Source organism: Abramis brama, assembly GCF_963993115.1.
Source record: "Abramis brama genome assembly, chromosome: 22".
In the NCBI taxonomy this organism is placed as follows: Eukaryota; Metazoa; Chordata; class Actinopteri; order Cypriniformes; family Leuciscidae; genus Abramis; species Abramis brama.
The window spans coordinates 26,637,306-26,659,662 of NC_139984.1; the positions used below are offsets into that span (position 1 = coordinate 26,637,306).

The following is a 22,357-nucleotide window of genomic DNA, read 5'->3' on the forward strand; positions in this document are numbered from 1 at the left end:
CATCCAGCCATACAGTTGTCATGATAATTAGGGTGGCAGTGATGTCACAGCTCTGCTGAGATCTCCACATGGTGGGAGTGTTGGCAAGATCAACAAAACTTATTTTATAGATTCCATAGTTGTGTTAACCATATAATAAAAGTTTATAGTCTTTTTAGCAATTTGGGAAAGAATGAATTATGTAGAATAGCTTTAGATGACAAACAACTAAAGCTGATGACCAGTTGTATTTAATTAATTAATTAATTTAATATGCAAAATTATTCCAAAACATACAATTCTACATAATCTTGTGGAATAACAGTAGATGACATTCACTGGAATAATCAAATTACATCATGACCAATTTAATTTAATTTAATTTTATTTTATTTTATATGCAAAATTATTCAAAAACATAATATTCTACATAATCTTGTGGAATAACAGTAGATGACATTCACTGGAATAATCAAACTACAGCTGATGACCAGTTTAGTTTAGTTTAGTTTAGTTAGTTTAGTTTAGTTTAGTTTAGTTTATAGTTTAGCTATAGATGAGGTTTTGTTAAAATTGCGAGAATCTTTTAAGATAGGCTGAAAGTTGTCAAAATGTCAAAAAATCAAAACAAGTGTCATCTAATACCAAATGATAATTTGATAATTTTCTGGAACTAACTCTTGAATACTTTTATCTGGTTGTTTTTTATTTTATTTTATTTTATTTTATTTTATTTTATTTTATTTTATTTTATTTTATTTTATTTTATTTTATTTTATTTTATTTTATTTTATTTGAGTTTAGTTTAGTTTAGTTGTAGATGTGGTTTTAATCATTTTTGATTTCATTTTTATTTCTATTCTATAAGTTCTATTCATTTTCAAAATATTTCCAAACCATAAAATTCTACATAATTATGTGGAATAACTTTAGTTATTAGTTATACAAACTACAGCTGATTGTCTATTTTATTTATTTTAAAAAGCATTGCATTGCACACTGACTAAAACAAATTACAATATTTACTGTAAAAAAAAGAAGAAAAACTGTGCATGGCTCTATAAACAAAGTTTCAATACTGATGTATCAAATGAACCAAATCAGACAGTATTGAAGCACTCCTGAGACGAACTGATTTTATCTTCATGTTCGGTAAAGCTCCTATAATGTCAAACTTTTCCCAAGAGAGAGTCTTAAAGCGATTCTGTGGACAGCAACCGTTGTTTTGATAAAACTCCCACAGTCTGAGTGGGTGTGAGTTGGGGGATGAAGGATTGAACACAATAAGATGGTGTGAAGTGGGACGTGTTTGCAGGGAAAAGCACGTTATCAGACAAAACAAACATAAATAACAAGTTAAATAAATTATAGTCTGTCTGGCTATGTGATATGCAACTCTGTAGATGCATATACAGATATAAATATATATATCTGGGAAATAAAGTGTTTATTATGTGCACATTTATCAGAATATAATGCATTAATTTAATGTCAGAGAGGAACTGATTCAGTTAAATCTGAGAACCATATTTAATGTCACACATAGCAACCATCCATAGTTACTCAGTTTCAATCAAGGTATAAAATCAAAACTAGGCATGACTTCTCAGTACCATTAACTGATAAAATCATAATTTCCTCAATAACCACATTGCTTATTAAAATATAAACATTTACTTGAACAACTGCTGCTTTTATAGCACATTTGATATAGTTTTGATCTGCTAAACTGGCGACAAATAGCTTATTATAAAGATTCTTGATGTGACATGACGTGAATGTCTTGTCACATTATACTTTCTTTGATGTGTTTTGATTTCAGTTTCGAGGACTTCTAGTATGCTTATCATTGTTTCCTGTGTTTCATTTTCCCGCTCAATGACTGCGTCTGAAATCTTATACTCTCTTGAGAAGGTACTTTTTTTGAACAAGTAATTACTTCACGGCCGCTAAAAAGTACATTCTGTATAGTATGAGTGTTTGTCGTATCAATGTAATCCGGACGTACTAAATTCGCCATGTTGTCATTATCATGTGACCTACCAGCGTCAGTCGCTTCACTGCCATTCACAAATCCTCTCCCGTGGCCTCATGGGATAGTAAAGTGTCCATCGTCTGCACACTTCAGAATCTCGCCGGAAGTCATCCGGATACTTTTCACCCACTCTTTTATGAGTACTGTGAATTCAGACATACTTCTTTTGTCACATACTATATAGTAGGGAAGTATGCAATTTCGGATGCAGCCTTTCTTTGTTACTATGGTTATTGATTAAGGACTACCACCTGTTCACGTTTAGTTCATTATCCTTGTGTATTTAAGTCCCTCAGTTTGTTCTGTTTGTATTTGGTGTTGTGTGTGCCCTGCTGATTCTTTGAGTTTGCTAGTATTGGATTTCCTGACTTAACATTGTTTAATAAATACACAGCACTTCGATCAAGCCTGTCCATCTCATGTTCTTCATTAGACTTAAAGGGATATTCACCCAAAAATTAAAATTCTGTCATCATTTACTCGCCCTCATGTTGTTCCAAACCTGTACGAGTTTCTTTCTTCTGTTGAACACAAAAAAAGATATTTTAAAGAATGTTAGTAACCAAACAGTTGACAGTGGCCATTGACTTCCATAGTATTTTTTTCATACTATGGAAGTCAATGGCTATCAACTGTTTGGTTACCAACATTTTTCAAAATATCTTGTTTTGTGTAGAAATAACAACAACTTGAGGGTAAACGATGACAAAATTTTCATTTTTGGGTGAACTGTCCCTTTAAAACTTTGGTTGAACTATTCCTTTAAAACTTGACAGGTCTTTAGCTCCAAATCATTTGTAATGTTGAACAATTTCAGGCTCCAATTTTGAAAATCTTCATGTTATGGAAAATGTATTTACAAGGATAGCGTACAATCAGTATGCTAAAGACAGTTACATGTAATTTCTGAGAAAAATGAACTCATTCACTTTAAAACATGTCTTTCCGACCATGTAACTCAAGCTTGCAATATTTTGAAACTCTTTCTGATTGACAACACCCACAGTACTTCTATTTAACGCTGCCATTGAAATGACTGAACAGGGTGTTGTTCCACAACACAAGCACACAATAAGTGATCATAAAGAGCGTTGAATCAGATATGCATGACAATGAGGGACATCTTTGTCAGGTACTAGGTCAGGGTCTCTTATACTGTGGGATAAACGCACAATTTGTTGTTTCACATGGATATGGTGTCATTATAAAAGCTCTAATAGAACAGAAATCAGCAGTTGGAGGTCATTCAAGGCTTGAGAGGTGAGGAATTATCACTGGTGAGTCTTATTTCAATTTCCTTCCTTCACGTATGTGTAATAGGCATTAGAGAATCTTGTAATACAGTAATCAACTGTAAAAAACTGACGATCTCGTGATCAGATATTTGTTCTGCACTCTTGAACTGTATCAGGTTGCTATTGTAGAGTTTTGAAAGACGCAAGCAGACATGAAGACCGTTTCATTCTAAGCATTGAGAGACTTTTTACTTGTGTTTCGGATGCTTTTTTCTCGTTACAGTGCTGAAAGAATGGCTCAGTTATTGTGGGTATTTCTTGTGCTCGCTGTAACGGTCAGAGGTAAGCAATTCAATTCCTCATTAAATAGCAGTTATTTGACTCCATATGCCATTGTATGCACACTTTTAAGTAAAATGAATCTGATCCACATTAGAAATTTCAGTATGTAGCATTCAATATGAAGTCATGATTTTTTTTTTTTAAATGCACATTAATAATCTCATATACATGTGTATAATCATAAACAAGCTAAAATCGAGTGGTAACATGGTATGTGGGTCAATGGTTTTCTGATTGCGTAACAGAGATAGCAGAATGCATTTTAACATGATAAATGTTGAAGAATATAAATATTCTTATAAAATTATGGATATAGAACAAAATGTGAATAACATTTTCTCCATGTTCTTTATCTTGACTAGATGCATTACTACAAAGGATCATCGGGGGTCAAGAGGTCGTGCCTTACTCCATCAAGTACCAGGCGTCTCTTCAGGTTGACAGGAAGCATTACTGTGGAGGAACCCTCATTCAGCCGCAGTGGGTGGTGACTGCTGCCCACTGCTGGAGACCGTACGTACTGCAACATGTCAACACGACACACCGACACACAGTTACTCAAACGCTTTTAAAACAACAATTTATTATGAAGTTATTTCATGCAACAATGAGACCTGTTTTATTGTATTTGGATCAACAGGGCCAGTGTGATTCAGGTGGTGCTGAGTGAGCACAGTCTCGCTGTAGAAGAGGGATTTGAGCAAGTATTAAACGCCTCAAGAGTCTACAATCATTTTGCCTACAATCCAAAAACTTTTAACAATGACATCATGCTCATTAAGGTAAGAAACATAGTAACAAATACAAGAAACTACTGATACTGAAACTTTGTCTCATTTACAAATACTGACTCAAGAGGTCTGCTGCCACAGAAATTATTTTTTGTTTGTTTGATAATTTCTCCAATATCCCTGTTTAATCTGCAATGATTGATTAATGCCTGTATTTTTAACAACCTCACATTATAATCAGTTCTGTCAAATCGATTAATCGTGATTAATCGCATCTAACATAAGTCTTTGTTTACATAATATATGTGTGTGTATATATATATTATTATATATGTCTATGAGTGTGTGTGTGTGTGTGTGTAAACTGTCTATACACAGGCACACATACACACTCTCTCACACACACACACACACTTACACACATACTGTATATATATATATATATATATATATATATATATAATGTAAACTAAAACTTTTATGTAAGATGCGATTAATCGATTTGACAGCACTAATTATAATGCAATTTAATGACAGCAAATACAATTTGATTATGAAATACTTGAATATGAAAGCTGCAATTTTATTAGTTTAGATATACATATTCATTCAAAAGTCAAAATATAATATATATTTCATGATATATAATATATATCAAAATAAGATATAATAAACCAGTGCCAGAGTACAATACAATACAATAATAATAATAAAATAGAATATACACACACACATGCTCTATATCTAAACTTTATGCAACAATATTATACATGCTTAATGTCGTAGGCTCTAACTGCCTTTTAAAGTGAAAATTATTTTGATTCAGACCATTTCATTTTATGAATGTGAAACTTTCACATTAAAGTTAAAATTTGTACAATATATTCCTTATCTTTATTAATTCCATTGTCTTCGAAGTGTATCATTGTCAAATCCACTCAGCAATGTTACATTTATTCTTAATGAAAGATTCCACATCAATCCAGAATATTTTTGTATGCAATGAAAAACAAAACAAAAATGTTTCCTTGTCACCACCTATACAGAAATCACAAGAATAATCAGTATTTAGTTTATGTTTATACACTGCTAGACCAGTTCAAGTCTCCAAACACAGAAGAGTCTTTCAAAACATTGCTCTTTTTGTTTGAGCAGCTTCTGGCTCTACCAGAACCAATGACGTGAGCTCTGGGGCGGGACTATCTGTTTGTTTGCCCAATGACAGATGGGGAGAGTGTTTTTAGGGAAACCTGTTTGGAAACTGTCATTATATTTGCAATTTCTGCAGAAATTACTCTCCTGACATGAAGACATCTTATTTATTTTTCCCCAGCTCAGTGTTCCAGCTCAGATTAACACTAATGTTCAGCCGGCCCCACTGCCAACCATAGACACACCTGATTTAGTCGGAGGAATCAGCTGCACCGTGAGCGGATGGGGAGTGACACGACTCTACAGCTTCTATCTGTCACCGATTCTGCGTGCGGTGGATGTGGAGATCATCCCCAACTGCCAGTACTACTACTACTACAGAGTCAACGACAACATGATCTGCGCAGGCTCGCGCTTCGGGGGGAAAGACTCCTGCCAGGTAATCACAGCTTTCAGTGCAAATGAGTGCAAATCTCATTTACACAACACCATTGACGGCAAATGCAATAGAGTTAAACAGTGCCAGTCCACTTTTATATCTGAAAAAAAAATTCATTTGGCTTGATTTGCTTGTTTCGACTCTCTGATTGGTGGAGATTTCTCTGCAGAATCATGGGTAATGTAGTTGTTCACCAGGAATTCCACTTTTAAACAAATAAATATAAGATAGGCTGAAGTAATGCAGGTTGATGGCAAATGCAATCGAATAACAACCTCATAGGCCACAGTGTCTGTTTTTTAAAAGTTATTGTTAAAAATCAATTATACTATGGAGAAAATAAATGCGATTTTTCCTTGCAGAATTTGACTCTATTGCAAAAATAAGCCAATCGAGGCCATGGACTATTACACAAAAGAAAAAAAGTTGATTTCTTGTTTTCTCAATAACTTTAGCATAATTAGTGACTTGAGAAAATAATAATAATAATATTATTAATAATAAACAAACATTACTTCGGCAATTCTCTTTGGTGCAGTGTTATTTTAGTTTAGTATCATTGAGAAATACTAGTTTTTATTTTTATTTTTTATTTTAGTTATTAATTTTTAGTTAAGTTTTTTTTTTAAATGTCTAAATAGCTTTTATTAATTTTTATTTCAGTTTTAGATGAAAATTAAAATGAGAAATGTTGCAACTTGCAACTTTTTTTATATTTTATTTCAGTGAACTTTTTTATATTTATTTCAAGCAACAACAACAATTTTTTTTCCAATGGTTTTAGTTTTAGTTTCAGTTAATAACCCTGATTTGGTGCAATGAAAATTACACAATTTTAGCGACACTTTAAGCCAGGGTTGTTCAAATCTGTTCTGAGCTCTTCCTGACTTTAGTTTGACCCCTCACACACCTGCTTTGTCACGGAAATCTGCAGTTTCCCTAATTTATGATAGCACACGATCCCCCCCAAGGGTCCCGGCAATGGGTTTTCTTTGAAAAGGGCATTCTGGGAATTAGGGTGCGGTCAACTGCTGACAATTCAGGGAGATGTTAGATGTACTCTGATATGGCACAGCTTTTCAGGGCTTTATGTTCAAACTCTTTATGTTCAAATCAAGGTGTGATGACTGTGTGAACTTACTATAGGTACACAATAGATAATATCTATAGCTTTGCAAGTAACAAAGAAAAAGTAAAGAAAAAATTGGCTTAAACTATAGAATAACAAACATGCAGTGGGATCCAAAAATGTGAGACGCATGTGAGAAAATGCTTCCATTGCATTGTTCAATAATTACAATAATCTCTTATTGCCGTCTTTCACAGGGAGATTCTGGTGGCCCTCTTATTTGTGATGGGAATTTAGAAGGCATTGTTTCATGGGGAATCGGCTGTGCTCTTCCGTACTATCCCGGCGTCTACACAAAAGTCAGGAACTACAACCGCTGGATCGACTGGATCATCACCTCTGAGAGCTAAAACACATGTTCAGCTGAATGAGGGAAGACTTTCCTTAAATCAGAATTAGGAAAAAGGATGTCATTTAACAATAAATCCTACAATAAATCCTACTAAATTAAATGTGCTATATAAATAAACTTGCCTTGCCTTGCCTTACTTCAAGTACTGATCCATTCACATGATTCCATCCAGAATCCAGAGGTTTATAGAGTAACATGCATATTTTGGACTTTTTTAAAAGCATCAAATGCTTAAAATAACTTTATTTTCTCTTTTACAGTATGTTATGGCCCTTTTTCATTTATATTGCTATGTTTTAAAGTATGTCACAACTGACTGAATTTATTTCTCTTTTGATCTAAAAGCTTTTGCTTAATAGTTCACTTAAAAATGAAAATTCTGTCATCATTTACTCACCCTCAAGTTGTTTCTGAACACAAAAGAAGATATTTGGAAGAATATGGGTAACCAAACAGTTGTTGGACCCCATTGATTTCCATAGTGCTTTTTTCCTACTATAAAGTCAATGGGGTCCATCAACTGTTTGATTGCCAACATTCTTCAAAATATCTTCTTTTGTGTTCAGCAGAATAAAGAAACTCATACATGTTTGGAACAACTTGAGGGTGAGTAAATGATGACAGAATTTTCATTTTTAAGTGAACTATTCCTTTAAATGCATGTAGGCAAATATAAACTGTGACTATGTATGAATTTCTTTACAAAACTTGTATCAACTTGTATCAGTACAATTTAAAAAGCATCCCATGATGCACCTAGAAGAAATCCAGCTGTCAACAAGATTGATGAGGCTGGCACAGTCACATTTTTAAATACATAAAGTTTACAACAAGCTCTTACTTGTGTCTTTATTGCAGTAATTTCCTCACGAGTGTCTGAACTCTGGACTGAGTAAAAAGGATAATCTTTACTCTTACATCTGGTTACTTACAAAGCTAAGCTTTAACTCAATTAAATATTTTCTAGTATGAGAATAAATGCTTACATCACATTAAGGTAAGTGAAAAATGTCTTATTTATGATGTTAAGCGTGCTCTGTCTAATGATTGTTAGAACGGTGCAATGCAGTCCTGTTTGTGAAAATCTGCTGTCGTAGATTTTTCCCTAAACCTAACTAAGTCCTATCTCATCTGACCTAAGTCTACCGAGGACGTCTCCAATCGACGTTCTCCCTGGGCCGTCTCCAATCGACGATCCCTAACGTCTCCAATCGATGTTTAATATATAGTCTACCTAACTAACTTGCTTCCCTAACTAGCTTTCTTCCTGCTCAGGAATAATCGACAAACAGACCTTAGCAAATGTCCTTTTAATGCTTTAATCACGGCCGGAGGATCTCTCGAGCAGTTCTCAGAGAATCTCCCCCAAGAAGAAGCAAGGCCGGAGGATCTCAGACAAATTCCATTGAGAATCCCACCAGCTAACACGAATACAACAGTTTTTATAGAATAGGGAGGTATGGCAAAATGATATGAATTTGATTGGTTCTTCATATGCAAACCCTTCTGTTACTAGGTAAAGCAAACTTTGTTTTAATGATTACTTCATTGTTAATCACAAGGTTCAAATTTAGTCATCTGTCTAGTTTCAATTCCCAAATGTGTTATTTTTTACACTCACACAACCAAAGTAAAAGGGATATGGCAACACAACATACAACATTCAAAAACACAGGACAGAACGTTTTAGTACATTGTGTTTCAAAGTGTTATCATGTTAGGCCTGAAAAGGGAAGTAAGGTTAGATGTTAGAGACATGGTTAGTTTGATATACAGTTTTCTATTTTATCTATTAAAAATCCACCACACTGCCTATATCCCCACAGGGCAGAATGTATATATGACTAAAGTAAATGGGAATTTTGCAATGTTCAATGTCCACAGACAATGTTCTCAGAATTACTCCACACAAAGAGTCATTGCATTATTAATTTCCTCCTTTAACAGTCTCTCTCTCTCTCTCTCTCTCTCTCTCTCTCTCTCTCTCTCTCTCTCTCTCTCTCTCTCTCTCTCTCTCTCTCTCTCTCTCTCTCTCTCTCTCTCTCTCTCTCTCTCTCTCTCTCTCTCTCTCTCTCTCTCTCTCTCTCTCTCTCTCTCTCTCTCTCTCTCTCTCACACACACACACACACACACACACACACACACATACATTCACAAACACATTAACTTGTGACTTGAAGCCATGCAGTGCCTGTCTTTTGAAACAGAGTCTCCAGTCAGCAGAGTTATGAATAGCTGGAGCCCACAAACGCTTGTTCAGAAATCTCTGGAAGCCAGAAATCTGGCGTACTGTCCCTACAGCAAGTTCAGGGTTGGAGCAGCTGTCTTAACAAGCAATGGAAGCGTGTTCACAGGTGGGACACTCTTATACACTTCTAAAAGATAAGTGTAGTTAGATATATTGAAAGCTACAAATACATGTATACCATTTAAAAGCTTTACAAATACATAAATAACATTCAAAAATTTTTACATATTTAATTTGCACATGCTAAATGGATGCTCCAAAAGGAAACCAGACAGGCAATATGAGACATATGTATGTATATAAATCAAGATTACATCTCTGTTTTTTCATGGTTCATCAGTATATGGTGATGTTCTGTTAACAGGTTGTAATGTAGAGAATGCATGCTACGCTGCTGGATTGTGTGCTGAGAGAACTGCTATCTCTAAAGCTGTGTCTGAGGGACATACCACCTTCAAAGCCATCGCAATTGCCAGGTATTTTGAGATATATGTATTGGCTGAAGTATAAGTACATACTGTTGAGTTGTATTCCTGGTGTACATTGTGTTTTGTGCAGTGACCTTGAAGATCGGGTTATTTCTCCATGTGGAGGCTGCAGACAGTTCATGAGAGAGGTTAGTTCTTTTAAAAATGATTACACTTTATTTTAAGGTGTCTGTTACAGACAGTGTAATTATGCATTAAAGTACTGCGTAATAATAAACTACATGTACTTATTGGGGTTTGGTTTAGGGTTAGTTGCATGTAATGATGCATAATTTATAGTTATTACTACAGTAACTACGCTAAAAAAAGTAGCATAAATTTTAAGTTCAATCAACTTGTGTGTTTAAGTAATTTCAACTTTACATTAAACTGACTTAAATGTCTTGTTTAACTTTTAAAAAGTTGAAAAAAATTGATTTAGCTTATTTTGATGAGTTAATGCAATGTAAAAATATTGTTGTCATAACTTATTGTTCATATTATTATAATTATAATTTGTTTACAGTGTACATGTAACGTGTAACAAGGACACAATAAAATAAAGCGTTAGAAAATAAAATCATTGATAATTGTCATTGTATTATTATTACTATAATTGACAAAGATATAAAAACTTGCAGTTACTCTGTGGCATGCAAAAGCAAGTCATCAGTCAGAACATGGCCGAAACATGATTCAACAATGACAAACTGCACATTTAGAAATAAAAGAAATTGTGAAATTTAGGTGTGGCTTAGAACAAAAAAACACAAAATTGCATTAGAATATTGCAATAGAGTAATGCACAAATAATTTTTCACCTTTCATTAACACTGTCAGTTAACAGTCTGGATATGTTTTTTGCAGTTTGGCTCACAGTGGGATGTTTATCTTGCAAAATCTGATGGATCTTACAAACTGATGACAGTGGAGGAGCTCCTGCCATGTTCATTTGGCCCTGAAGACCTGAGAGCAAAACCATTAGACTGAGGACTTAAAGAAACAAAGCTGAAATTATGATGCCATGTTACAAAGCAAATGTGTAGGATATAAATATTTGTAATGTATTGAATGGATGTAAGGTTCTATTATTTCGCAATGAAAACATACAGAAAATGTATAAACTAATAATAAATTCTGAACTGTCGAGTGTTTATTAATAATTGACTCACCGCGTCAAGATTTTTCGTAATTTTATTTTAAAATACATGCCACCTGGACTTTTATTGTGAAATACCTGCCTTATGACTTTTATTTTGGAAATTGGTCGCCGACCAATCAGCATTACATAAACACTGTCCTTGATAAATAACACAGGGAGAAGTAAAGGGGGCCTTAATTATTTTTTCTGTCAAGGCGAAATTTAGTTGTTTATTTGGCTCAAAATGTCAGTGAAACATGCTCTCGGTCGGGGGTTGGAGCTGGCGAGGTCAGTTTTCCAGCTGGGTCTCTTCAAACCAGCCGGCCGTGTGGCAGCGAAGTTCCGCGGTGAGCGACTGCGTGTGTCCCGGCCGACCCGCACCGTTCAGCCGCAGACCTTCTTGCCTGGCCGGTACCGCTTCTTCCGCCTGTCTCTCAGCGGGCTGGCCGCCCAGCTCCAGTCCGGCGCTGTTAGGAGAGTGATAGGGGTTGGTTCACCCAGGAACAGGGCTGTTTTCCTGGCTTTTGGGGTGGGTTTAACCCTGATTGAACAGCAGTTGGAGGAGGACAGGACAAGCGTTGCTGTGTGTCAGAAGATACAGGTGACCACAGCATCCCAGAAGAACACAACAATGACTACAGTTGTATATCAAATGATGATGATGATGATGATGATGATGATCATTGAGCATTCCTGTAGCTCAAACAGTAGAACATGGTTATGGGTTTGATTCCCATGGAATGCATGCACTGAAAAAATGATTCTTTGAATGCAGTTGTGTGTGTCTGTGTCTCGTTCTATTTGTTAAATTAATCCTCTGGTACTCTTTTTTATTAGTATTTAAATGAAATTATTTGTCTATATTTTAGTTAGGTCATGTTTTTTATATAATATATATATATATATATATATATATATATATATATATATTTTTATGGTACTTCACTTTTTGAGCATGGACCTAAAAATGAAATTTCCAACTTAAACGGTCATCGTTATTGCTTTAGAGCACAGCCTGAACTGAAGTTTGGTCTCTTTTTAAATATGTCACTTGGTAGATTATTGCTGAGGTGAAAAAAGTTTTAAAAAGTGAACTTGAGTACGTTTTACTCTAAAACTGTGTGAAATTTACTGAATGTTTCCAATAGATGAAAAAAAATGACCGAACTGTACCAGAGGGTTAATATAATATTACATTTCATATTCCTTGTTACACATAATTAAATGCAATTGGTAAAATAGTGAAGGAAATGACAAGTTATTAAACTAAACCGGTCATTAGTTGTCATAAACTACTTAGAAAAGTACTAAAGACTACCATAGTAATTTCAGGTTTTTACATGCCATTATTGATAAAATTATTTATTGCGTCAGATTACTAGTTACTTCTGGCAAACAAACAGAAACAAAAAATTATTCTCTTCTAGCTTGCTTCCTAATCTAGCTGTCTAATAAACCTGGTTTTGTAAATTACAAATAATGTTTGCTCTTTGATGAATTGCATTTGTTCCTCTTTTGTAAGTCGCTTTGGATAAATGGATATAATTGTAAATGTACTTTAAATTTAATTTAACCTTGTCAGTTTTGTAATTAAATAGGTTTAACCACAAGTACATATGCAAACGGTATGCAGAGAGTATATAAATATATGCAAATGACATCTTATCAATTACATCTGTAATCCATTATATTTTGTCTGCAAGTGCATGCATTTCTTAGGAATACAACTTATCCATTCTATTTTTATTTTATTTTTAATTTGAAAAAATTATCCTGCTACAAAAACATTGCAAGTGTGTTTCAACTGCAATTACATTTTTATTTACATGTTTATTTGAATTTTTTCTCACAATGTAGGCCGTATTCACTAAGAAGAACTTCCAGAGCCCGCTGAAGCCCTTTACCTCAGGGTACAAGTTGGAGGACTATGTCACTGGGAAACAGATCGGGAAAGGTTGCAGTGCAGCCGTGTATGAGGCAGCGGCTCCGTTCGCGGCCCCTGCGGAGAGAGAGAAGTGTTCACTGGTGGACCTGAACCAGAAGGAAACTGGCAATGAGAAATCAGGGCCGTTCCTTGCTACACCCAGCTTTCCTTTAGCTATGAAAATGATGTGGAACATTGGGGTGAGAAGTAACAGCATTTTAACATTATTAATTCTATTTTGGAAAGGAGAAATTCTTTTGCATTTTGTGTAGAATAAATATAGAGTATTCCAGAATACATCAACAGGTTTTTCTAATGGCAGACTGAACATTTGATACTGTCCTGTAGGCTAGTTCATCAAGTGACGCCATCCTTCGCTCTATGTCTATGGAGTTGGTTCCTGCATGTCCACGTGCTTTATCCAAAGAGCAAGAAGAGATTGCTTTGGATGGGTGAGTTTGTATGTGAACTTTAGCAGTACAACATGGCCTTAAAATACACTGAATCATTGCCAGTGACTTTGCTATTTGCTCTGTCTGTTATGATTGTGAGACACTTGGCTTTTTATGAGATCTCTCGGCTCGATTTTCTCACAAATGTGTCCAGGCAGATTTTCTCACAAATGCAGTTGAGCAACTTCCTCTTCTAAAACAGTAGATGGCGCTAAACTAGAGGATTCATTTAGCACTAGTCTCCCAGGAGAAGCACTGATTTGGAACTTGCCTTGCCTGTGGGGTGGCAGTGGTTCAGTGGTTCATGTAGGTTGTCTAGAAACTGAAAGGTTGGTAGTTCAATCCCCGGTTCCACCTGACCAAGTGTCGAGGTGTCCGTAAGCAAGACACCTAACCCCAGCTGCTCCCGACGAGCTGGATGGCGCCTTGCATGGCTGACACCGCTGTCGGTGTGTGAATGGGTGAATGTGAGGTGTTGTGGCAGTTTTCTCATTAAACAATCATCTCTGCATAATTTATTTCATTTAACTGAAAGGAGGGTCCCACTTATTTATTTAGTTGGAATTCATAATGTATAATAAATGTAATAAATTAATGAACAAAACAAACAATATATAATTGTTTCTTAACTTGCCTGTGACGTATGCAGTGCCCAAATTATTATTTTGGACAGACAAATGAAACCCTCCTTTCAATTAAATGAAATGTTCTCATTAATTTATGGAGAACGAAAGAAATAGATTCGTTCAGCGTAATCATAATCACTAATTTAGTCATTTCGCACGCGTCCGATGTAGAAAAAAAAAAAAAAAAGCAACATAAAAGCAGAGCTTTCAGGTTATAGATTCCCCTATCCTCTATTCTAGAGAGAGTGAAGTGCTACTAAGTGCTAATGTGGATTTCTGTCTAGATATGCAATAAACATTTTACAAAAGAAAACCTTAAGAAGGTTAATTAATTATAGTTTAAAGTCCAACTGAAATCAAAATTGACCCCAAAACCTGTAAAAACCTGTAAAAACATGAATTTATGCTGTGAAAATGGACATTTTAACATGGGGTCTATGGACATTTGCTCCCTTTTGGGACCTCCCTCTAGCGGATTTTCGATGTATTGCAGTTTTTCGCACTTCAGGGTAGGCTTAATTTTTCAGATTAGAATGTTGCCCCTTGGGCTGAACGCAGCCCAGTTCTCCTCAACTGTAGACAAAAGGCAAGTTTCAAATCAGTGCTTCTCCCGGGAGACTAGTCAATGTCAATGTCAATGTCACATTTATTTATATAGCACATTTCCAAGGCCAAGGGCCTACCAAAGTAATTCACAGTAAAATACACAAAAATATTAGTCACACACTGATACAATAAAAAACAATGAAATAACAGAATACTAAGAATAAAGGTACACATATAATACAACATTCATCAAGGCGGCTCCCCTGTGCCAAAAGCTACTTCAAACAAATGAGTCTTCAGCAATGATTTAAAAGTGGACAGGCTACTAGCAGTCCGCACAGCTACAGGCAGTGAGTTCCAGAGAGTGGGAGCTGCCACTGAGAAGGCTCGATCACCACTGGATCTCAGTCTCGATCTAGGAACCTCCAGGACCATCAGACTGGCTGAACGGAGGTCTCTGGAGGGCCTATGCAACCTGACAAGGTCTGTAAGGTACTCTGGGGCTAGCCCATTGATACATTTAAAAACAAATAAAATAACCTTAAAATCAATCCGATACTTTACTGGAAGCCAGTGAAGCGATGAGAGCACTGGAGTAATGTGCTCCCGCTTCTTCCTGCCACTTAAAAGGCGAGCTGCTGCATTCTGTACAAGCTGCAGACGATAGAGCTCAGACTTCTGTTGTAAAGTTTTTCTTGTTCGAAGCAGAGACCAGTGAGACAGTCGGGATCGCGTTCAACAGAAGTTATTCTTTATTTAGAACTCTGCTGTACGCGGCTGTAGAAACTTCCAACATGATCTAAACTGAGGGAACTTTACATGGTATCTTATAGGCCATTCAGTGGGCTGTCCTTAAAGGTGCTGAACTTACACACAGCCTTAGAGATGACTACTGAATCTAATCATCTAAAGACAATAGAGGCAATTACCCCCAACTGAGATAATGGTACCCCCCAAATTGTATAAATAACACATGGTCACGAGAATGAAGACTTTGTAACATTCACATATAGTTCAGCTCTGAGTAGGAAGATTAAAGACTTCCCCAAAAGGTATAAACAACAAATGGTCACGAGAGCTAAGACTATGTAACCTTCACACACACAGTTCAACACTTAGTTGGAAGATCAAAGACTAACAAAACCCCTGACTATTACAAGGTTTAGACAGCTGACTTAAAGCTGACTTGCATTAAAGAGTAAATTAAATTTTAATCCTTCACTTCCCAATGCCTGTATACAAGGAGTTACAGTAATCCAGGCGAGAGGTAATAAAAACATGAATAACTTTTTCTAGGTCAGCCTGTCTCAGATACGGTTTGACTTTAGCTATCAGTCTAAGCTGAAAAAAGCTTGCCTTAACAACAGCACTAACCTGCTTATCCAGTTTAAAAGCACTGTCGACAATCACTCCAAGATTCCTGGCATGGGATCTTAAGTGAGGTGCTAGTTGGCCAAGGGAGCTGGTAAGAACCTGAACCAACTCTGGACGACCAAACAAGACAACCTCCGTTTTATTCTCATTAAGTTTTAAAAAGTTTTGGTCCATCCATGTCTTAATATCGCTCATGCAGTTTATCACAGCCTGCAAAGATTCTTTAGCTGGAACCTTTAGCGGTAGATACACCTGCACATCATCAGCGAAGCAGTGGAAGGAGATGCCATGCTTCCTGAAAATGAATCCCAATGGTAGCATATACAGGGTGAACAGGAGTGGACCCAGAACCGACCCCTGCGGTACCCCGCAGGTCAGAGGGGCCACTGAGGAGGAAAACTGTCCCATTTGTACAGAAATTGATCTGTCTGTTAAATACGACTCAAACCACTGTAGGACAGTGCCTTTTAAGCCAACACAGTGCTCTAAGCGCCACAGAAGAATTTTATGATCAACTGTGTCGAAGGCTGCAGTCAAATCAAGCAGAATTAGAATGGCACAGTTGCCAGTATCAAGATGTAAGAACAGATCATTAAAAACTTTTAAAAGAGCAGTCTCCGTGCTGTGACGAGACCTAAAACCAGACTGAAACTGTTCACAAACATCAGCTGTTTTTAAAAATTCTTGGACCTGAATTAACACAGCTCTTTCTAAAACCTTTGAAATAAAAGGGAGCTTAGAAATAGGTCTAAAATTAGACAAAACCAGAGGGTCTAAGTTCTTCTTCTTCAGAAGAGGCTGAACTATGGCATGTTTAAAGGTGCTAAATGAATCCCCTAGTTTAGCGCCATCTACTGTTTTAGAAGAGGAAGTTGCTCAACTGCATTTGTGAGAAAATCTGCCTGGACACATTTGTGAGAAAATCGAGCCAAAAGATCTCATAAAAAGCCAAGTGTCTCACAATCATAACAGACAGATATGAATTTGTATGCACTAGATTTGGTATTTGTTCCAAGGTTACATGCAATTTGTGGGGTGGGATGGTTTGTATTTATTTGTGAAATATTATCTAGGCTCATTTATTTAGATTTGCAAAACACAATGCAAATGTGTTACTCTACTGCATTGACCTTTGTACTTGCACATTGCTTTCTGTTTGTTTGCGAGTCGAGCTTTCCTTTGCAAAGCAGAATAAATTTGTTTACGAGTCGAGCTTTCCTTTGCAAAGCAGAATAAATTTGTTTACGAGTCGAGCTTTCCTTTGCAAAGCAGAATACATTTGTTTACGAGTCGAGCTTTCATTTGCAAAGCAGAATACATTTGTTTACGAGTCGAGCTTTCATTTGCAAAGCAGAATACATTTGTTTGCGAGCCGAGTTTTCTTTTGCAAAGCAAATCGTTTGCAAAATGCTGGATTTGTTTGTTTAATTATGGCACAATATAAACTCCATACCCTACCCTTGAAGCCATTCAGTGCCTGTCTTTTGAAACAGAGTCTCCAGTCAGCAGAGTTATGAATAGCCAGAGCCTACAAGCGCTTGTTCAGAAATCTCTGGAAGCCAGAAATCTGGCGTACTGTCCCTACAGCAAGTTCAGGGTTGGAGCAGCTGTCTTAACAAGCAATGGAAGCGTGTTCACAGGTGGGACACTCTTATACACTTCTAAAAGATAAGTGTAGTTAGATATATTGAAAGCTACAAATACATGTATACCATTCAAACATTTTACAAATACATAAATAACGTTAAAAAAAAAATACATATTTAATTTGCATATGCTAAATGGATGCTCCAAAAGGAAACCAGACAGGCAATATGAGACATATGTATGTATATAAATCAAGAATACATCTCTGTTTTTTCATGGTTCATCAGTATATGGTGATGTTCTGTTAACAGGTTGTAATGTAGAGAATGCATGTTACCCTGCTGGATTGTGTGCTGAGAGGACTGCTATCTCTAAAGCTGTGTCTGAGGGACATACCACCTTCAAAGCCATCGCAATTGCCAGGTATTTTGAGATATATGTATTGGCTGAAGTATAAGTACATACTGTTGAGTTATATTCCTGGTGTACATTGTGTTTTGTGCAGTGACCTTAAAGATCGGGTTATTTCTCCATGTGGAGGCTGCAGACAGTTCATGAGAGAGGTTAGTTCTTTTAAAAATGATTACACTTTATTTTGAGGTGTCTGTTACAGACAGTGTAATTATGCATTAAAGTACTGCGTAACAATAAACTACATGTACTTACTATAGGGTTAGGATTGGGGTTTGGTTTAGGGTTAGTTGCGTGTAATGATGCATAATTTATAGTTAGTAACTACGCTAAAAAAAGTAGCATGAATTTTAAGTTCAATCAACTTGTGTTTAACCAATTCCAATTTTAATTACATTACAGTTTTACAATTACAGTTAATGCAATGTAAAAACATTGCTGTCATAACTTATTGATCATAAATATTTTTTACAGTGTACATGTAACGTGTAACAAGGACACTATAAAATAAAGTGTTAGCAAATAAAATCATTGATAATTGTCATTGTAATTATTATTTCTATAATTGACAAAAACATAAAAACTTGCAGTTACTCTAGGTGGCATGTCAAAGCAAGTCATCAGCATTAGGTATGCACGATATTGCATTTTGGCCGATATTCGATATGCCGATATTTTCAAACTAATTTTGTCCGATGCCGATACCGGCAACACGTATTGATTATATTCACTGCATATAACGTTTGCCTATTTATAAGAAAACGAAATATAAAACACAAACCTGCCTCTTTTCGTTTAAATATAATATAAAAATATTATACCGATATATATACCGATATATACACATTTTCCCCCTGATATATTTACACTTTAAGAGAAATCCAAGTCTCTCTCCTGTACTACCTTTACCGTATTACACTCATGTGTTGTAGATAAGGCAATACACAAGACAAACAAAACAACATTTGATTCTACCATAAATGTATAGTATGGACAGACATTCACCCCTGAAAAATAGGTTAATTATTTCACTTGGAGAATAAATGATATGCCAGTGCCACATTTTATTTTTAAGTTCAGACTTCAAACTTCAGTCCTTAGGAGTAAAATAAATAAAAATAAATTTTCAAATAAAAAAATGTACATCTTCTCCTACTTGAACAGGTCTACCAAATGCTCCCCTGTTTTCGGTGCTGATGCGGTGGTGACCCGTTCATGTACTGTAACATGTAAGGGTGGCGCTGCCAATAAAGCAACTAAAAGCTGTCACAAAGAAGCGCAAAAGTAATGATTATGAATATGTCAAATATAGCAAGGAGATATTTTAATTGTTTATTAATAAACAAGTGTTTTCTGTGTCGGCTGCAAAGATGAAGTTGACTGACTCGCGATCTTCGGAGTAGGCTAGTGAACGTGCCAGAGAGAAATGCACATTTCGGATTACATAGTTTTCTTTCGTTTTGAATTGTTCTGTTTAAAAATATGATTTCAAACGTTCTGTAGATAATATATATATTTCTCAGGTCTGTGAGGCAAGTAGGCTATGCTGAGTTTCGTTTCATTTATGAGACGAGCTCCAGTTCACACGCGCGCCTCCGTGTCGTGATATCTATTATCTGCTTTACTTATTATTTATTAAATCCAGGCAATTGGTTGATGAAACATTGATTAAAATTAAGATACAATTAATACAAAACGAAATTCACTTAGAAAGGCTTTGTGCTTTCTGTTTGAGGTCTCTGGGAAAGTTTTAAAGCAGTCTCTTTTAGTGCCGCTTTCAGAGCAGTCACGTCCATAACCGAGAACTGTCACTGTTTTTCCTCATAAATGCGAACACGAAAAATAAAATAAAATGAATATTTTATGCTCTGTGGAGAGCATAGTAGCTTGGAGAGCTTACATTAGTAAGCTACAGGACATCGTCTTTCAAAACATGACCTGCACGAAAGAGAAAAAAATTACTGCGCCATTGTACCCAGCACTTCTGAAAATGCACTTGCAAATGCGTCTCTGTCCCCAGCACATTTCAAACCAAACTGACGCTCATGCTGGAAATGCCTCCACATGTTGGAAGTTTAAGTTGCTGGCGCTCATGCTATGTTCACGGTAGGAAATAGGAAACACACCACCCTATCGGCAAGGCTCATCGGCAGAAATATTCATATCGGCCGATGCTAGTGATGTTACGTTCGTGAACGAATCGTTCTTTTTGAACGAATCCTTTAGGTGAACGAATCGTTCTCGTTCACGTAATCCATTGACTCGTATTTCTCGTTCACTGAAATGTGAAATCCCTCCCTCCACAGCAGCGCGGCGCTATTAGCAGCGCATGTGCAGCTCAGTGAACCGGTGTTTTCAACCTGTCAAAGAATGAACCTCGAGCCAATAGCCTTCGGGTATGAGATGTGACGGAGCATGTGATTTGTTGGATGTAGTGAACGAATACGCCCTTCACTGACTGTGACCGAGTTACTTTTGAGTCTGAACCATAGGTCTGAATGAGAGAGAGATCTTGTCGTTTGTGAACGAGTTGAACGAACTGGTACATGTCGTTCATGAACGAAAATAACCAGTTGTTTGAACGATGATGGCGAACCGATAGAGCTAGGTTTGTGTAGTTAGCATGTTTGCATCAAAGAAACAAATTTACACTTTACCATTGTAATGAAAACAGGTTAATAACGCAAGCTAATGGTTAAATATAACAAAGACAAATTAACATCGTCATTTTTTACTTTAATTTGAGCTAAGGGGGGTGCACTTGACTGTTTACTTGATTTAAATTTACACTTTACCTGCTTTTCTTATATTTTGTTTGTGTGTTTTAGTCTTAGTTTTGTGGTATTTTGCACTTTGAACAATTTACTTGACTACTTGTGTTCATTTTGTATTATCAAATATGAATTAATTATTGGACAGTATTAATTAAGACAGTACTGGTTAGGTCTCATTTGCGTAACGTCAGCAAATGCATTTCAGTTCGGGCTGTGAAGGGGCATGTATTTGGTTGGATCTACTGAACGAATATGCCTATCACTGACTAAGATCGCTGTTTTGAGTCTGAACGAGAGAGAGAGATCTCGTTCGTGAACGAATTGAACTAACTGGTACTTTCGTTCGTGAATGAGAGTAGCCTACTGGGTAGATCGGTCATTTAGCATGTGATTCAATCTCATTCAAAGCGCAGTTATAGGTGTGCACAATTGTTTATATTCATATTCAACATACAGAACATCAACGTTTAATATAATCCCAGATTTATGAATGCGTATGTCTGACTAAACAATTAAAATGTTAATTATGCAAGAAAACCTTGGTTTGGTCATCTGAATCACTTATTTAGACTTATGTTATTAATTTAGTAAATAAGGCACACATTTTAACAAAGCCAAATCACTTTTTTTTGTAACAAGTAAATACCTTCGTTAAAACATAGCATAAAATACACTCTTTTTCGCCACCTGCTGCAGTATTATGTAATATGAAGAAATTATCACTGAACGAATCTGAACGAATCATTTTGGTGAACAAACTGAAAATGAACGAGTCTCTGGAAAGAATCAAAATTTCCACCACTAGTCGATGCCGATGATGGTCATTTAAAGCTTTTATCGGCCGATACCGATGTTGTGCCAATATCATCGTGCATCCCTAATCAGCATAGGTCATCAGTCAGAACATGGCCGAAACATGAGTCTATAATGACAAACTGCACATTTAGAAATAAAAGAAATTGTGAAATTTAGGTGTGGCTTAGAACAAAAAACACAAAATTGCATTAGAATATTGCAAAAGAGTAATATACAAATCATTTTTCACCTTTTATTAACACTGTCAGTTAACAGACTGGATATGTTTTTTGCAGTTTGGCACACAGTGGGACGTTTATCGTGCAAAACCTGATGGATCTTACGACCTGATGACATTGGAGGAGCTCCTGCCATGTTCATTTGGCCCTGAAGACCTGAGAGCAAAACCATTAGACTGAGGACTTAAAGAAACAAAGCTGAAATTATGATGCCATGTTACAAAGCAAATGTGTAGGATAGATAATGAATGGATGTATAGTTCTATTATTTCGCAATGAAAACATACAGTAAATGTGTAAACTAATAATAAAATCTGAACTGTTGTGTGGTTAATAATTGACTCACCGCGTCAAGATTTTTCGAATTTTTATTTTAAAA

At 36.0% G+C, this 22,357-nt stretch overlaps 3 protein-coding genes across 5 annotated transcripts in view; all 3 read left to right on the forward strand.

Moving 5' to 3' along the window:
- The window catches only part of LOC311073545 (trypsin), a 14,714-nt gene extending 6,480 nt beyond the window's left edge, over positions 1–8,234 (forward strand). Inside the window, exons 1-6 of one of the 3 annotated variants that reach the window (XM_084099394.1) lie at positions 2,972–3,291; positions 3,533–3,591; positions 3,954–4,104; positions 4,232–4,373; positions 5,656–5,913; positions 7,240–8,234. In XM_084099394.1, the coding sequence (XP_083955520.1) occupies positions 3,543–3,591; positions 3,954–4,104; positions 4,232–4,373; positions 5,656–5,913; positions 7,240–7,392 (753 nt within the window). In that variant the 5' untranslated portion in view covers positions 2,972–3,291; positions 3,533–3,542 and the 3' untranslated portion in view covers positions 7,393–8,234. Of the gene's footprint in view, positions 1–2,971; positions 3,592–3,953; positions 4,105–4,231; positions 4,374–5,655; positions 5,914–7,239 lie in introns of those variants that run through there. The other 2 variants (XM_084099395.1, XM_084099393.1) reach the window with 2 other exon arrangements.
- LOC311073546 (cytidine deaminase-like) lies at positions 8,197–11,256 on the forward strand. Its single transcript, XM_084099396.1, has 4 exons — positions 8,197–9,748; positions 10,007–10,118; positions 10,201–10,258; positions 10,977–11,256. The coding sequence occupies exons 1-4, from the start codon at positions 9,577–9,579 to the stop codon at positions 11,097–11,099; spliced, it is 465 nt and encodes a 154-aa protein (XP_083955522.1). The 5' UTR covers positions 8,197–9,576; the 3' UTR covers positions 11,100–11,256.
- Positions 11,257–11,396: 140 nt separating this feature from the next.
- LOC311073547 (cytidine deaminase-like) lies at positions 11,397–22,319 on the forward strand. The gene is made up of 7 exons (XM_084099397.1): positions 11,397–11,851; positions 13,108–13,374; positions 13,523–13,626; positions 17,666–17,812; positions 18,071–18,182; positions 18,265–18,322; positions 22,036–22,319. Exons 3-7 carry the CDS (start codon positions 13,623–13,625, stop codon positions 22,156–22,158), a joined length of 444 nt encoding a protein of 147 aa, XP_083955523.1. The 5' UTR covers positions 11,397–11,851; positions 13,108–13,374; positions 13,523–13,622; the 3' UTR covers positions 22,159–22,319.
- The last annotated feature ends 38 nt before the right edge of the window (positions 22,320–22,357 follow it).

Bases quoted from the DNA above. Each gene is read 5' to 3' on its own strand.
- LOC311073546 (XM_084099396.1), top strand. From the start codon at position 9,577: ATGCAGTGCCTGTCTTTTGAAACAGAGTCTCCAGTCAGCAGAGTTATG. The intron at 9,749-10,006 runs GTGGGACACTCT...TTCTGTTAACAG, and splicing joins CAATGGAAGCGTGTTCACAG to GTTGTAATGTAGAGAATGCA. The intron at 10,259-10,976 runs GTTAGTTCTTTT...TGTTTTTTGCAG, and splicing joins GCAGACAGTTCATGAGAGAG to TTTGGCTCACAGTGGGATGT.
- LOC311073547 (XM_084099397.1), top strand. The intron at 17,813-18,070 runs GTGGGACACTCT...TTCTGTTAACAG, and splicing joins CAATGGAAGCGTGTTCACAG to GTTGTAATGTAGAGAATGCA. The intron at 18,183-18,264 runs GTATTTTGAGAT...TGTTTTGTGCAG, and splicing joins AAAGCCATCGCAATTGCCAG to TGACCTTAAAGATCGGGTTA.